This window comes from Anabrus simplex, chromosome 7 (genome assembly GCF_040414725.1).
Source record: "Anabrus simplex isolate iqAnaSimp1 chromosome 7, ASM4041472v1, whole genome shotgun sequence".
Lineage (NCBI taxonomy): Eukaryota > Metazoa > Arthropoda > Insecta > Orthoptera > Tettigoniidae > Anabrus > Anabrus simplex.
In genome coordinates, this window is record NC_090271.1 from 158,117,224 (window position 1) to 158,135,340 (window position 18,117).

Sequence of the window (18,117 nt, forward strand, 5' to 3'; positions counted from 1 at the left end):
CACACTGAAACCCTGGCGCAAGGCCATCCATATGGAGGAGAGTATCCTCCTTTATCTCACCTGACTGACACAGCAAGTCATAACATTCCACTTCTACCTCTCCTGACACGATCCAATACCATTTGTTGTACAGTCATCATATTACATCCCTGCTGAACTTGTCTTCATGTTTCTACTTAGTGCATTATTCTGTTTTCATGTTACTTCTCATTACTCATTATACCATATATAATTCAAGTTTACTTGTCTATCATTACACCCATCAAAATCACATTTACTAACAACAGCATTACTTTTAGTTAGTGCTAAACTCTTCTCATTTCTTTCTGCCACATGTTTCTTAAAATACAAAAAAACTTAGCTATTCTTCCTGGAGTGATCCATTCTTTATTTAAAAAATTAGCTATTGTATAAAATTCCTTCTCTCTTTCTACTTTTAATTTATATTCATCACCAAGATATCAGTGCCATCGTTCTCTTACATGTTCTCAATAAATGAGCTTCTTCCATTATTTCGCCACAGAATAAACAATGATTTTCATTATGGTTCTCTCTCAGTTCCTTGTTTTTATATATCCCATTAGCCACCACACTACACCTCTTTTTCTTATTGACATGTTGTGAATAATTCCGCAAAATTCTGCTAGTGTTCTTTTGGTTTCACATTCTGCCCTAATCATCTATTTCTCTATGCCCTCACTCTAATCGTTAATTTTTTTAATGAATCTGTTCTCTTTACTGTTCATCTCTTTGTCCCAATATTCTCCCATTCCTATTTTATCTAGCATACTTTTCACTTTCGATAGCCAATAATCATCATCTAAGTGTCTCATCTGGTGTTGGTATGCTAGGTTCAATATTTTCCTCCCCTCTCCCCTTCTTAATCTTAACCAATATTTTACTACTTTCCTGCTTATATCTGCTTGGATGCTGATATCTTCACATATACTTCTAGCTACTTTATTTGCTGTGCGTTCTGGTAGACCCATTATTATTTTACAGAATTTGTTACTTATTACATATAGTTCTTTTTTATCTACTTCGATACCCCATATTTCTACACCGTACAGTGATTTTGATGCCACACGAGCATTAAAAACATTTTTGTGTAGCTTGTATTCCATATTTGGCATCTTCCTTTCTAAAGACCTTGTACTTGATAGGGCGGCCAATCCTTTTAATTTGGCACGTCGTATCTGTTCCTTCCACATCCCGTTCGATGTTATTATGATTCTTAGATATTCTAATTTATTTACAACTTCTAATTCAACACCATCTAACCACCAGCGCCTTTCGTTTCTCTTTAATTTATTTCCTCTTTTACAAACCATTACTTTCGGTTTCTTGATACTTATTTTCAAATTCCATCTACTACAGTATTCTACCGTTTTTAAGGCTACTTTGCATACCGACTGTCGTTAGTGAGAGCAGCAGGATGTCGTCTGCGAAGACTAAGCTAGGAATCTCTTTGTTGTTTAAGCAAGGGCTTGTCCTATCCTCCCTCCCCTGACATTCCATTACATCATTAATAAAAAGCAAAAACAGAATTGGTGATAGTTTACATCCCTGCTTAAGTCCAATATTCGAGTGTATCTTGCTTACCATTAGATCCTCCTTAAATTTAATTGAGCATATCACTTCTGCGTATAATTCTTCTATGGCTTTAATCATTTTATTTGACATCCCTATTCCAACCAGCTTCGCAACGATCGCCCGTCTGCTAACCGAATCAAAAGCTTTTTGTAGGTCTATTGCTGCAATATATAATCTACCACCTTTCCTCCTTATGTACTTATCTATTAATGTTTTAATTATAAATGTATTGTGTGTAGTTCTCATTCTTTTCCTGAATCCTGATTTGTACACTGAGAGTATAAAGTAATCTTCTGCCCATTTCATAATTCTTTTAGCTAAAATACCGGTGTAGATCTTACTGAGTGTATCCAACAAGGTAATACTCCTATAATTGTTCGTGTTCGATCTTTCTCCCTTTCTTTTATATATCGGGCAAATTACTCCTTCCTGCCAACATCTGGGAATTTTTCTGCCATCAATGATTTTGTTAAATATTTTAGTTATCATTTCTAGCATCTGGCTGTTATTTCCTATCTCTTTCCAAAATTCATACGTAATTCCATTAGCAGCACCTGATTTTCCGCCATTCCCTTTTTTCAATGTATCTAGTAACTCATCTTTGGTTATTATATCGTCTAGTACAGGCAGAGTAAACTCCACATGTCTCAGTATATCAATTTCATTTTTATTCCTTTCCCATGTGTCTTTACCCCCTACATAATCGAATTAAAAAAGACAAGCCTACGTACATGGCATTCGTAGATCTAGAAAAGGCATTCTATAATGTTGATTGGATCGAGCTATTTTAGATTCTGAAGGCGATCGGGATCAGATACTAAGAACGAAGAATTATCTACAATCTGTACAAAAATCAGTCTCCAGTGATAAGAGTCAAAGGCTGCAGTTGGTCGCCACCATCACCACCTCAGATGGTAGCAGAAGCCAGCATTAGTGTCGAGATGCCCTTTGAAACAATCAGCATACTACCAATGATGCCCACCAACATATTTTACATACGTATATGCTGTGCGATCCTTCATGTTCTACAATTTCACTGAAAAGTTGTGTATTAATGACATGCGAGCAGCTTGCACTTCTTAACTGGGTAAGGGTTTCACTCCAGTTACTCCAGTTTACTAAATAATGTCCTCGTCACTAAATGTTAGCGCTGTGTTGGATCTGTGATCACTTTGATGTTAACTCCGGTATCGAAAACTCTTCTTCTTCTTTCTTGGCATTTCGGCCAGTTAAGCCTTGTTTTACGGCCGGATGCCCTACCTGATGACAACCGCTATGTACTGTGTGTAAATTATGATGTGTTTTAAGATAATAGAAATACCCAGACCGAGTTCGTTTTCTGCAGTCGTTTAAGTACGGCCTGTATCCAATATTCGGGAGATAGTGGGTTCGAACCCCACTGTCGGGAACCCTGAAAATTGTCTTCCGTGGTTTCCCGGATAAATGTTGAGCCAGTACCTTAATTAAGGCCACGGCTGCTTCCTTCCCACTCCTAACCCTTTACTGTCCCATCGCCGCAATGAGACCTGTCTGTGTCGGTGTGACGTAAAGCAACTAGTAAGAAAAGAAAAAAAAACATCCAGGCCCCGTGCTAGAGGAATTAACCAAACATAGTTAAAATCCTTGAACCAGGGAATCGAGCCCAGGGCCCTCTACTACGCTGACTATTCAACCAAGGAGCCGGGCTATCGTGAAACTTCATCGACTGTGATCTAGGTAGACATTAGATGCAATTTCGTTAACACTGGTGTTGTGTGGGATGCATAACTTTAGGTGCTCAGCTGCAATATATTCAACTGCGGCGAGCGTAACGAAGAAAGAACCTTGTGACAAATAGAATAATTATCAAAACGTTATTCACACCTATCCAGACTCATGTATGCGTATATTACGTTAATGTTGAGTATTGGTTTATTTCTCTCTTGATGAGAACACGGGAAACTTAAACGCCTGTCCGTGAAATGAACTATTGTGCTTGCTATGAAGTTTACTATACGGAAAATCAGCTTTCATCGTGTTAGAATATCTTTCAGCATATTTTCACACCAAATGTTTCTCGCGGAGTTCTTATAAATGCTGTACCATCAATAATCGCGATACGGTCTTTACGTTTAGTGTGTTGATGCTGATTGAGTAGGGGCCGCCTGGCCGAGGCGTTAAAGGCGTGCTCCGTTCACCCGGAAGGAAGTGAGTTCGTTTCTCCGTCATGAAGTCGAAAGATTTAAGATACGAAATTTCCATTCCCGAAGGTGCACTTGGAGCTGAGGTTTACTCAGCCTACACCAAAAATGAGCACCAGATTAATTCTTGGGGGGAAAAGTGGCTATGACTAGAGTTAACCACTTTATCCCACCAAGTGCCGAGGTTACGGATGGTCCCAGGGCCTGTACGGAGATGACTTTGCCTTGCTGTGCTATCTGATGGAGCATTCTACGTACCATACATTTGTTCAAATGTATAAATATTTTACATAAATAGTATGGTAATTTTCCAATAATTTCTGCAACTGCAAAATAAATAAATTTACTTGCGTAGAAAACATGTAATTATGCATTTCTTTCCTATACACATCAAGTCTTGAAACGCTGTTTCAGTTTCTTATACAAACATTTCATATTCGTAAAGAAGTAATTATTTAATCTGAAGAACACCTAACAAGATACATTTTGTGACGTCATAGAATTGAAATATTTAGATAATATGAATTTCATTCATTGCTGCTTGGGAGGAAGGATTCAAGGAGACGTTTTGCTCATTTGTGGTAATAATGAAGGCATATCTCACATACCGTAGGTCATGCCAGAGATGCCCTGAATGCAGATGATGAGGATAACAGTGATGATGCTTCCCTGGCACCGCATCCCGAAGACGACAAGGGAGAGAAAGATGACTTCAGCGCTGTAGATAAGCACACAGGAGGACTGGCACAAGACGTGTGCCAATACTGCTTCTATCACGGTGACACCTGTAACATGAAAACAAAGCTTCGATAACAGTCCTTATTAAGGTATGAATGGCATCTAGGAGGAACCAATGAGAGAATCTATCTGTAGCAGGGGCCTGCATTAACTGTTTTAGACTTACTTTGATTTCGAACGGTCCGCGAGCATAATGCGATGCTTGTACTCGGTCAAACACTCCATAGCAAACCAGTCTTGCCCTCTGAGTACACCGTCGCTTAGAAAACACCACCGCGTAGCTAACTGAATACAGACAAACGCAGCGGTTCAATATCACGTTGCTAATATGGACAAATGTGTTCAGAAGTGATGTATTTTCTCTTAATTACAAATTAGTTGAGCTTCATGTATAGGCCTATCATTAAAAGCGATCAATTCCTAAGACTTCTGGACCATGGTTTACCTTCTATAAAAATAAAATCGTAACGACCGTGTGTCTGTACATTGACTATTTTGGCGAAATGTCCGTACAGTTATCCGTTTCAGGTGTAATAATGACCATCTGCATATTCTTTTTTTAGCTTTGGTGTCTGTTTTTCTGTTTGTCTCTAACTTGAAAACTACTGGATATATTTCTACCAAGCTTCATATTTAGAATCCACCTGCACTTGGGTAGATTTTAAGACCAATAGTGTTTCTAAATCCCTGAAATGACTGGGGTTATCCGAAACCGAAACCGCGATTTTGCACTTCACAAAATATAAACCAAACTTAATGGAAATCAATTTCTAAACTTTTTTCACATATGCATCATTTCAATACAAGGATTAATAAGGGAGATATCATTAACGGACCGTTTTTCGGTACAAGTCCCACCGGACTTAACTCAAGAGCGGGTGCGTGTAAGGCGTATTTCTTATAACTTGAAAACTACTGGAGATATTTCAGTCAAACTTCATATTTAGCATCCACCTGTCCAAAGGTCAGTTTTTAGGTCCATTTCATGTCAAATTATCGGAATGGACTGGGGGTGTATAGGGAACCGAAACAGTGATTTTTACTCCCCCACAAAACACCGACCTGAGTGGAAATTGACCAACCTTGATGGAAATTCATTTCTAAAACTTTATTTTTCTCATGTGCATTTTTTTGATAGGAGGATTAATAAGGGAGATGTCATCAGCGGTCGGTTTTGTCCAGCGGACATAGCCCAAAAGGTGCTGTACGTAGAGCAGATTCCTTATTTATATAAATAAAATCGTAACGACCGTGTGTCTGTACATTGACTATTTTGGCTAAATTTCCGTACAGTTATCCGTTTCAGGTGTAATAATGACCATCTGCATATTTTTTAGCTTTGATGTCTGTTTGTCTATAACTTGAAAACTACTGGATATATTTCTACCAAACTTCATATTTAGAATCCACCTGCAGTTGGGTAGGTTTTAAGACAAATCTTGTTTCTAAATCCCTGAACTGACTGGGGGTGTATTTTTACCCCCCTCCCCCAAAACAAAATTAATGCTCAATCTGCCAGACAAGTTAGAAATTTGAAATTTGACAAAATTATATGTCTTAGCCTGTAATCGATGGAAAGCTTACAAGATATTTCCCCCGAAAAACATCACAATATTGAGGCAATTTTTATGTCGGTGCAGACCGTTTCGAGGTATTTCGTGGCTAAACGGTAAGTCGTATCACAAAACGGATGGCACAATCTCAGTTCAATTTGGAGTGATCTACAGCTTTGCTCCTATGACGTTTTGTCGTATCTCTTTTCCTTAGATTTGTCTCTTTTTCTCGATTATAACTACATTTTGCTCTTTGTACACTATAATTCGTAGTTAGAATCACTCATACGAAATATAGAATCATCTAATTCTGCACGAACATTGGCCTACCCAGTATCCATACGTGAGCCAAATTCTATGTTTGTAGCTGTAATGTTAGTACCCGAAAGTAATGCACTGTGAGGAAATCTTACCAAAATTTCACCCCATTCAACTTAGTAACTCAATTTTACCCATAAATAGATGAGACAGGAGAAAATGTCTTAAGAGCAGCCATTTAGACCGCTAAATGAGGAGTCTTATGGTACTGTAAATGAAGATTTGCAATATTGCAAACATGCATATACTTCGTATGTCGATTTATATATATTCATTGAAGTCGATTTGTAGCGATGTAGAAATGGTATGTTTGCCATTATAATTAATATTTTACATCCATAGTGACTCTCAGCAGCGGCGTCTGCTATTGTAATCATTACTCCCCACATCGACTTTGACTGGCAGTAGGAATGCGATTCTTCTCCAACTCCTTTTTTACTAGCAATAGTAAGGAATGACTACCATGATAATTAATAATTCTCTTCCCGATCTGACTAACCGATTGTGTTTGGGAGTAGGCATGTGTGCCCCCCATTATAAACAAATTTACCCATCTAAAATGTGACTGGCATTAGGCATAGTGGCCTTGCTATTATAATGCAAACTCACTAACTCGGTGTGTCTGTCATTAAGAAAAGGGACCTGTCATTATAATGATAACAGCACAACTCAATTTTGACTGGCAGTAGGGAAGGTGCCTGCTATTATCATAAAATCTCCTCAACTTTAATCTGTCTGGAAGTAGGAAAGGGCGCCTGCCATTGTAACGAAAACTCCCCAAAATCGATTGTGACCACTCATTAGCTTATGGGGCCTCCCATTATAATGAAAATTTATCTACTCATTGTGAATGGTATTAGGCAGGTGAGCCTGCCGTTATCATCACAACTCCGCAACTCGCACTTTACATTGGAAACAACGTATGGGAACCTCCTCCTGCTCTTTTTGTATAACGCTAAGAGACATGTAATTAAACAAATCTTGTTCACTGCATGTACAGTAATTTACTTGATATCCCTATACAATATAGAATACCTTACCGAAGCACGGGTACATTGGCTAGTAGTTTTATATGTTTCTTTCCTTCTGATATAAAATTAATATCTTGTCCTTTATGCCTTTGCTGGCAAGATGTAGTGTTTACAGTGCGCTATGTCTTCTGGTATGGGCTAGAATAAAATTGTTACTTTCATTGACCTGTCTCAGTCTCTTCCTTGGCTTTGACAATATGAAAGTGGCTGAGGTATGAGTGGCGCTAGTAATGCCATTCCTTATGCAGCCAGTCCCTGCTAAGAATAGTGTGAAAATGTCGCTCATAGGGTCGGTTGGTACACGCATTTCAGTGGGCTTGGCAGACTGATAAGCAATAGCAACTTCTGGCTCGGTGAGGAAAGCAACGGGAAACTATCTCACTTCTCATTTCCCTATTACGCCTCTTCAGTGACATCTAGGCCATCTATGACAGCTAATGGTGAACCTGTTGAGGATCCAACCAGCCTTCGGGCTGAATACCCAACAAACAACAAAACACATCTTGTCCTTACGTAATAATGGACCTTAAGAGCCGATATAGATAGCATACAAATAAATTTGCCATTCGTAACTCGTTACTGTTATAATTTTACAACCGATGTCATGTTCTAAATTATTTTTAAAATGCACTTCTTGTAATCTCTGTGTTGACAAAGGTAAATGTATCAATCAATACCTAGCGTATAATGACTGAAGGATATTTTTCTCACCCATAATATAATTATTTTAAAAATAATGAGACACCATACCGTTTTAGTATGTTGTTATTGGTCCTGCTAATGGTGTAATTATACAGCAAACAAAGAAATTACCTGAAGGCCGGATTTTTCATACTCCATTATAGTATACAATGTCTACATCAATCTATTGTTTTCCGATCACACTTTTGTGGTAGTTATGTTACATTATGGCTAACACATTGGAGCTAACCTATTATACTTGCTGGAATACAGTTTTGGGTGGAAACAAACAGCCTCTACCAGAATCTATTAGCAGATACAAAGCCACAGAACTAAGTTATTTCCTCGGACTCAGTTTACATTCAAAGTAACTAACTCCATACCATGAGGAAGAGAAAGCCGATGTCAAGTAGTTCGCTTACACTCCCAGAAACTCACAACAAACGAGCGAAGATTGGTCGCCACCATCCACGACGACATCTGTTATTGATTGCACTTGGCTTCTCGACCACCCTTGATCAACTCTTGTTCCCTTTCGACATCCTCCTACCTTTCCTTAGTTGATACCTTCATTTTTCGAAGGCTAGGATCCCTTCGCCGGCCTGCGTGCCTGCCTCTCACTCGGATGCCCCAGGTTCAATTCCCGGCCAGATAAGGGATTTTTACCTGAATCTGAGGGCTGATTCGAGGTCCATTTAGGTTACGTGAGGAGATATCTGACGGTGAAATGACGGGCCCGGTCTAGAAAAGAAAGAATAATGGCCGAGAGAATTCGTCGTGCTGATCACACGACACGTCACAATCGAGGTACTGTACTTCTCGGCCCACGTCCAAATTTATTAATAACAGAGAAAGGAGTTCAAAAATCGCAATAAAGCAGCTTATACTATTGGAATTACACGTAGTCTGATAGAGCTTGTCATTAAAAGGACGTGGCCAACACAGCTGCCTCCATAATGGCCGACCAAGCTCGATAGCTGCAGTTGCTTAAGTGCGGCCAGTATCCAGTAATCGGGAGATAGTGGGTTCGAGCCCCACTGTAGGCAGCCCTGAAGATAGTTTTCCATGGTTTCCCATTCTCACACCAGGCAAATGCTGGGGCTGTACCTTAATTAAGACCACGGCCACTTCCTTCTACTTCCTAGGCCTTTCCTATCCCATCGTCGCCAAAGACCTATCTGTGTCGGTGCGACATAAAACAAATAGCATAATGGCCGAAAATGGGATTTTAACACAGTTGCCTTATGCATTGGGTTGAGTGAACATACAGCTTCAACCAGTTCCAATTAAGGGGGAAGCTACATGGTATTCCGTAGGGCAAACTAACACCCCTCATGTTTCGCTTCCAAGTCTTACAACGGAACATATTTCAGGAATGATGCCTGTGGAAGTGGGCTCCAGAAATCTTGATACGACTGTTCGGTGATGTAACATATGTTTATACTCCATGACGTAAGGCTACAGTGCATAAAGAGACCCTCCTCCTTATTCTGTTAAATAACCTGTGGAACAATTGACACTATGAGGAAAAGTGAGATACCTTATTATTATTATTATTATTTATTTTCCACTAATTGTAGTTACAATTTAGGGATGGTGAATGGAGAAAGGGCATAGCCCCATATACACAAAAGTGCCTCCATCACCACTTAAAATTATAATATACAAATATACAATTACATTCTACATGATGTTCTTATATACAGTTAAAATAATTACATAGGCATATTTACATACACCTGTTACATGATATCGCAAAACGTTTATTAAAACACCGATAACGTCATCACTTGCATATTGTCCGAGTAATACTGAATGAGTATTATCAATAAAACATTGCAAACCTCAACTCCATTGGTCACAGTCTATCAACAGATGGCTTTGGTTGAATTGGTTGTCCTTTCCATTACTGAGAGAGTCTTCCCTTCGTCATCTTCCAAATAACACATATTTAGAGGCTTGTGGACTGGTTTTCTAATTTTTTATTGTATCTTTAAAGTCGAATGACGTTATCTCCAGGGCCTGTGATTTTGTTTTCGAGATTCTTGCACTGTAGATGAAGTTTATATTGTGCGCTATGTGACGGCCATTTTGTTTATTTCGTATTGTTACCTATTGATTATGCTTTTCTATTTGGTGGTTGTCAGACAGAATAAACGACACCTGTGCGGCTCTCGCGTCAACTATGAGATTTCTGTCAGTTTCCTTCATGTTAATGTAATTGTAATAATCTAATTTCATAAATTACTACCATTGAATTTATTTAGAAACCTTCAGGCTCTTATTTTTAACAATGTTAAGGATATCCAGTTTTATAAGAATACTAACCGTATTATTTTCGATCATTCAATGCTAGGCACCATAACCGACTATAACCAGCATGGCACATTTATCAACACAAACTACCGTGGGGTCCACGGAGATCAATTACATCGGTAGGCCTATTAGCATTGTATGTACTGATACATAATAACCGATCTCCTTCTCCCCATTGCGGAAATCTATATCTCAGGGTCAATATACATATAAGCCGCGCTCCTCCAGAGGCTTATAGACAAACTATTGCATTCAGACAGCCTGCTAGCAGCCACACCTGGAGTATAGAATGTGAACAGGTACCAGACACAGGACTGTAAGGAGTAGTCCTAATGAATGAATACGGTCCCATGCACCTTACACAATGGAATATACGCTTTTATAATGGGATTACACTCCATGATTTAGACACAGCCGTAAATGGATTTGCCGAATTCCTGTCCAAATTAACAAGCCAGGTCCAAAACATCCCACCACAAAACACTTTGAAGTCAGGAAGGTTAAACGTCACGCTGTAATTCAAAGATCTTATAAAAATCAATCCAACCCAGAATGCGCGACCAAAAGGGACAAAGGGAAGAGGTACAATAAATGATACGAAGAAATTTAGTTTCTCTACTACAAACAAAGGAGAAAAGTTATCAGGAATGTTCTCACCCAACAAATGTCAATTTGTAATTTCAGTTTTCAAGAGATTGATGACAATTTTCCTTTCCATATTTTCCAATCACAATAATTGCGTACAGGAGGAGTATCTGAAGCGCAGCGGGAAGCACTCAACGAGTCTTACGAGACAACGATAAGCAAGGATGAGATAAGTAAAATAGAAGTTGACACAGCCCTCGGTTCTGATAGTATTATAGTCCGAGCTGTTAAAGACAACCTAGTATCTATCATAATTGAAAAAAATCTCTACGATAATGTTAAATACGGGGTTCGTTCGAATACTTTCCCATCAGGCTCGTACAGTCTTAACACTGCTGTTCTGAGATCCATCCTTCAATGCGCTAAATTTGGAAAGCATGACGTAACCCTGATTTTTCTCGACATAAGTGTGGACAATGTCGGACACTTACATCTTAGACATACTCTTAATTCTTCTAAATGCCCCTCTCAATTAACAAGAATACTTTGCAGTCCTCAAGAAAATAATTCTACCTCTTTTCAGGTCAATCTGAGGACTATACCCATTATTTTGCGCCGTGGAGTAATGCGAGGATTCCTGTTGTCACTATCTTACACAACATCGCTACTGACCGCATACTTAGAAAACTCAGTGAAAAAAATGTATCTAATGAATATGGATACACTATGGGAGATGGCTTAACTCTACTGACAATTCTGAGCTTTGCTGATGATACTGTAATAATTGGAAGAAACAAACAACCAGCTCTCGAAATCACTAACTTAGCAATTGAGAGATTTCGGAAATTAAGTTTGAAAATAAACGCAAACAAATCAATAGCCATCGACATTAATAAAGGAAATATCAGCAGAGGGAACTTATGCATGTCAAACGGAACAATTATACGGTGCATTTCTGAATCTGAATGCATCAAATACCTGGGTGTTAAGTTCGTTGGCGCTATTGTATTTGGTCCTAAGAGAGAAACTAAACGCCTTGGCTACTTCTCCTTGGCAACATCCTGATCAAAAGTTTAACATTCTAAATTCATCCTTGTGCTCCACATTGATATATCAGTTCCTTTCCACCCTATTGGATGAATTTCCCCAACGAATTTTAGATGATGTCGACAAAATGATTAAGAGTACACTCAAGGAGATTTTATCACTTCCAGCTGACACGCCGGTTGCAGTAATCTATTATGCCAAAGCGGTTAAAGGTTTGGGTATTTTTCGCGCAAGGTGAGAAGCAGCTCCGCACATCTGGCAATAAGGACATTGCAGCAACGAGAAACTGCGAAATCGAAACTGCACATTGCGCGTCCACGCTTAACATAGAATGTTAAACCGAAGATGCTGCTAAACTGCAGACACGCGACGGCCTGTTGGACGACATGAAACTCAGGAGATCTCTCAGAGACCAGGAATATAAAAATGGTGCCTATTAAACCGGAAGCCAAAGGCATATGTCTATTTCAAGAGTTCCCTTCAGCCAACCGGTGGATAAGAAAACAGAACGGACTTCCAAGCACTGAATGGAAAGATGCTCTCAAAATGCCAGCAAATTAGCCCCTGTCCACACCATAGCACGCAGATCCAAAGACGGTAACCATTACAGGCTATGCGGTGAGGCTGAAACTTTGGCACACATCTTAGGATCTTGCCCATTCCGTGAAAGCTTATGAAACACCAGATACCATCACTTCCAGTTGTCCTTGGCCGATACGCTACGTGGAAAAGGGTATCTAGGGGCCTACGTGAAGTGGTACGTGGCCTTGCAGCTGACCGCGGAGCAAGATTAAAATTTGTTTTCTAAAAATGTAATAGACTTTTGCTTGCCTGCCGACTGTCGTTCTCACGTCGTCATATTATAAACTCTCCGTCAAAGTGGTTGAGGTTTCTTCTGTTGCTCCATGTATTTCAGTGCTGCTTCAGGGGCTTTGAATTTTTCATTATCTTGTTTTGGCACCACCGTCTGCATCTACATTTTCTCCCTCTTCTATTTCTTTTTCATCGTTTCTATTTCTTGTATTAACATCCCTTTATGTTCAAAAGTTTAATTATATTGTACAGTGAATGTAAATTTCAACTGTATTAATAATAATATAACCTGTAAGAAATTCACGATCATGTTTTTTCTCTTTCTCTTTTAACCGGCATTCCCGCTAATCCAACGTACCGCCCGCTCGTTTACAATGGATAAGCGAGACTCCATTGTAACTTAAAATCGTCACTTTTTAAGGCACTCCTAAATCCGCATATTTAACTGAGGGCCATCGATTCTCATAATTTCTCTCATGTTCCATATTTCCAATCAAACTCTACCTCAGCCATTCTGATCGGATCCTTAGTTCCAGAGCAATAAGCCGAATGTGAGCACATGATTTCCTGATGAGGTTGGATTGTATTGCGCCCTGGTGGGGGTGTGATAAGCATCATTCAATTGTAATTATGATGAATTATTGAGGAATATATATTTCATTTTCAGAATAAATATTATCTTACTGTACATACAGTAAGAACAGGCCGGGCCGAGATGGTAGGTTTCACCATACCACAGACTGTTATCTCCATTGAGATTAACAAACACAATGAGTGACAGAATCAGAATTCTCAGAAATTGTGACAACGAGGAAAGAGAGAGGATAATTTGTTGCCAAAGTTTTCATAGCCCCGGGCAGTCTTGGTAGTAGCAACAGCGCAGAGAGCCGAGTGCAAATTTCTGAGAAATGACGTAGGGGTATCTCCATGTAACTAGCGGGAGTTGAACGCGGGGTTGGCACTGGAAGAAAAAAATATGAGCCTTCCCGGTCACGTGGTTTAGGTGGACCAATGGAAAAATTCACTTGACCAAAGCAAGGCGACAACTTCGTATTGTGAGAAGCACTAGCGAGGCTAACTCCGTGGATTAAACTGATAGAAGGAAGTGAAGTATCGATTCAGAATAAAGTGGAATTTAGGAGCCTTACTATACCATAAAACTTATAAAATGTTAATAATTGCGGGAGATTGCATGGTGTAATTCTGAGAATTCATGGACGCTATTCGTTGATTGGCTGAAGGCAAAGGAAGCCACAAAAGAGCGCGAAACCCCGAGCCGGGATACGGCAGCTAAATTCGCGAATATATCCATTACCAGCGAACGATAATAGTTGAGAATTGGTATAGAGCATTTGAGAACAAAATTACATCATTGGATCATATATTAAAGCCACGGGCCAAACCGCAAACTGTCGTATGAAGATATCGGGACTGCGCGTCCGAAGATGAACTCCGTTGAACTCGGAAGAGAGGGGATACAAGTATAAATATGATGTCGTGGACAAGGACTGGCAACTACTTTTGACAGTGTGTTCGAGCTGATAGCACGCCCGGGGTGCGTGACAACTGCTGATATTTTGTTCGAGCCGTGATTACGCCAGGGGTGCGAGTGTGTACTTACTCGTGGAGTAGGGTTCGAAGTATTATATTGTTACATAGTACAGTGATTCATGACGTGATGTAGCTCATATTACAGTCTTGAGCAGTATACTAGTATGAAGTGTTTCAAATAGACAGGACTCAGTAAAGCATAACTTACGGAGTGTGAGATTCTACCAACCGATTAGGAAGTGCGTTACATGAGAACGGTCACGAGTGTTTATGTCACCTAGTAAACAGTCGATTCTAAACTGATATCTGGTCAGCTACACGAACGTGAGACGGGAAATTCAAGTGCGCGCACGGGCCGTTGTAAAGGGAATCCCGAGGTATCCCATGTTCCTAGTGTCCGGGAAAGGAATGAAGAATGTATATCTACATTAAGTGGGCTAGATACAAGGCCGAGAGTGTAAAATTTGTGAATAGAATTTAGGGTGGAAATTATTCCAAAGTGCAACAGTTAATTTATTTGTTTTTATTCAAAATGTGTAAAGTTGAGAAGGGTCAAGGATTAATTCTTCAAGCTGGCATGAATACCAGTGGAATGCATTGCTAAAAACCGGAGGGGCTATGGCTTCTCGTCCGGTTTTTAGCAGACTACAATGGCAGAGTTGAGTAACCTTTTAACATATTTGTAGATTGCTATCGTTAGGGGGAGGAAATCATATTAATTTATCATGGTAACTTGATTGTGAAACGAGCCGTTTACGGCTCGTATAAATTCAAAGATAGATAGACAAAGGGACAAATTAATATGTACATTAGATCGAGCACTCATCATAATTTTGATTATTAAATAGAGTATAGTAGGGTTGAGTTGTTCATTCAAGTGCTTGAGTTGTTTGATATGATATGGTGCACGTTTCACGTAAAGATAATGTTAATATTCATTTAGAAGTGCTTCCAAAGTGTTTTTCCGTTATCGGAACTTTTATAGATATTAAGGCATGTTGTTAAGATAATCCAGAGGTAGGATTGCCAAGTGATTTAAATTGTTGTGGGACGGAATGAAGTCCATTGATTTGTTTGTAAATATCGCGAAGTTCGCCAGTGGAAAAATAATAATAATCTGTACAAGTGTCGAAGTAGTACATTAAAATTTAGTAATGTGTAAAGGCGTGTTTAATAATAATCTTTGAGAATAAAGGCACGGGCCTAGTTGGATAGAATGATTGCAAATTAAAGTAATTTAAATGTGGAGATCACATGTGCCGTGAATAATTATAATTTGTGCAGTGAATCCGGTTTTAACACCAAAATTTGATTTAACGTTTTTGGACTCCATAATAATCATAAATAAATTTGGTAGAAACGAGATAGGCACTTTTATAATATGGTCACGCTATGTTTGAGATCCAGAGGGATTTGAGCCAAAAGTTGAGATTTGGAGTTTTGTGGGACAGAAATCCGGCCCGAAATGAAAGTGAATTGTACTGATGTTGATGAAGAAATAGATGGATCATAAGGCCCACATAGAGGTTGTATTTATATACCGGTGTATTGAGTGGCAGAATAGAGTCCACACACCAAGGGTTAATTTGTGAAAATGTTTTGAAGAGTTCCAATGGATAAATGGACTTCAAAATGGAAAAGGAAGGTGTTGTAACCAAGGTTGAAGTTTACAGAACACAACTTTTATTGCTTCACTTTATGATATTTACACAAACAACTGAAATTTATTTTGAAGCAAAAAGGAATATTGAATCTTGAGAAAAGTCTGTCTTTATACAATATGTACAGGTTTGCAGTCTTATATACACTTCTATCTTGAAAAGATAGTCTTTGTGAATTGACACTTTGATAGTCGAGAACTATCTGGCACACTAACATAAATGTTCATGAGAGTCCTTGTTTGTTGAAGTGCCTGAATTCCTAAAAAGCAAGTTCAATTGATTGAAGAAATTCCACCTAGCGAAACTAAGGGAGCTTGCATAACTTAGGGAATGACAATGGCTTGTAAAAGAATTACGGGACATAGGCAGCGGAAACAGGTAAGGGAGCGGTGACCAGAGGTGAAACCTCGTACTGCCAGAAATTCAGTCCACCTGGTCGAAGCACATTTTCAAGAGGAGTAGCCTCCGTGCTCGACGTAGGGTGTATTCTGGAGCTGGACACCGGGCAAGTGGGCGAGTAAGCAGGCAGGGAGCTCCTATTTATAGTACACTCGATGGTCAGGCACGCGCACTGAGGGCTGCGCGTCGAAGCTAGCAGAATGATACACAGGCGCGCGTGCAGCTGGCTGGCGTAGCGAGAAGAGAGCGCCGGACATACAACAGAAGGAATAATTTAACACTTGCAGAGATTGGAGGTATTTGCCCAACTGCGAGGTGTTAGGGGATTTGAGAATTGTCTTAGGAGCATATGGTCTCCATGAATTAACGACAGTACGAAAATAAGGTTGCGGGTTCGAACACTATTATGTCCCGACCGATGTGAATTCGGATCTTGGTGATTTCTGTTTGGGAGAGAACGTATGTGACTAAATTATAAAGATGGGGAATAAAAATAAAGATTCTCGAAAGAATAATAATACTATTAATAATAATAATAATAATAATAATAATAATATTCCAAGTAAATCATATCTGGATTGATTAGTGCCAAAATAAATCGAAATTGTAAAAGGGGTTATGCGTTAAACATATTAAGAGTGGACTACCGTGTAACAGGCGAAATTTTTTTTAAATTAATAATAATAAATATAAAAAAAACTACTTTTTTGAAGAAGAAGAAGAAGAAGAATTTACTTTTTTATATTTTGGACATAATAATGATGTTGGGAGTTGAAATGAAAAATTTGAGATTTTTAAGTAATAATAATAATAATAATAATAATAATAATAATAATAATGAGAATATTTGAAGGAGAAGAAGAATAATCAAAGAAGCTACTTTTATTTATTTCAGATGAAAATAAAAATCGCGAAAAATTGAAATATTAGTCCGAGGATGATTACGGGTTACGATAATCATGATCTCCACAAAACATAATAATAATAATAATAATAATAATAATAATAATAATAATAATAATAATATTTAATAAAATATTTTTCTATTTATTTATTTTTCTTATTATTTCGGATGATGATGATGGATGATACTAGGGAAGTCAGCTGGCGAATTAACGTAATAATGTCAATTGGTTGTAAATAATAAGTTAATATGTGTAAAATGAAGGCAAATCCCTACATCTGGACCATTAGGTTAGAGTCCCTTTGTCGTATTCCTTCAACTAACGATTAGCATATCTTGGTTAGGAACCCGGGGAGAGTTTGTAGTTTCCTGGGTTGGTCTCAACTAAATCAAAGTGGAGGCGATAACATGGTCCATGTGATCGCGCCTACTTAACCAACAGGTAATTGGTCCATGATCAAATATGGTCATGGTGTTAACGAAGGTAAATCTGATACCTTCAGATTTCAACGGTTCTACCACCCAAATGGAAGGGTGGTCAAAAGTGATAAATATTATGCAATCATTTTTCAGGAATAATTTGTCAAATTACCGGCAAATCAAGGGCCAACAGATTTTGATTGTGTGTAAAATTTCATTTGTTTACTTAAATAAAATGCTCCTTTAGCATTTGCAAGGAAACAGTTCCAGGTTCTTGTTCTTGTAGAATAGTAAACCCGTGGTGACCGTTTAAATATCCGTCCCCAT

The 18,117-nt window shown here is 38.7% G+C and overlaps 1 protein-coding gene across 1 annotated transcript in view; it reads right to left on the reverse strand.

Moving 5' to 3' along the window:
* The window catches only part of LOC136877393 (ABC transporter G family member 23), a 209,231-nt gene that overhangs the window by 12,597 nt on the left and 178,517 nt on the right, over positions 1–18,117 (reverse strand). Inside the window, exon 15 of the mRNA XM_067151397.2 lies at positions 4,382–4,558. Within this exon, the coding sequence (XP_067007498.2) occupies positions 4,382–4,558 (177 nt within the window). The remainder of the gene's footprint in view (positions 1–4,381; positions 4,559–18,117) is intronic.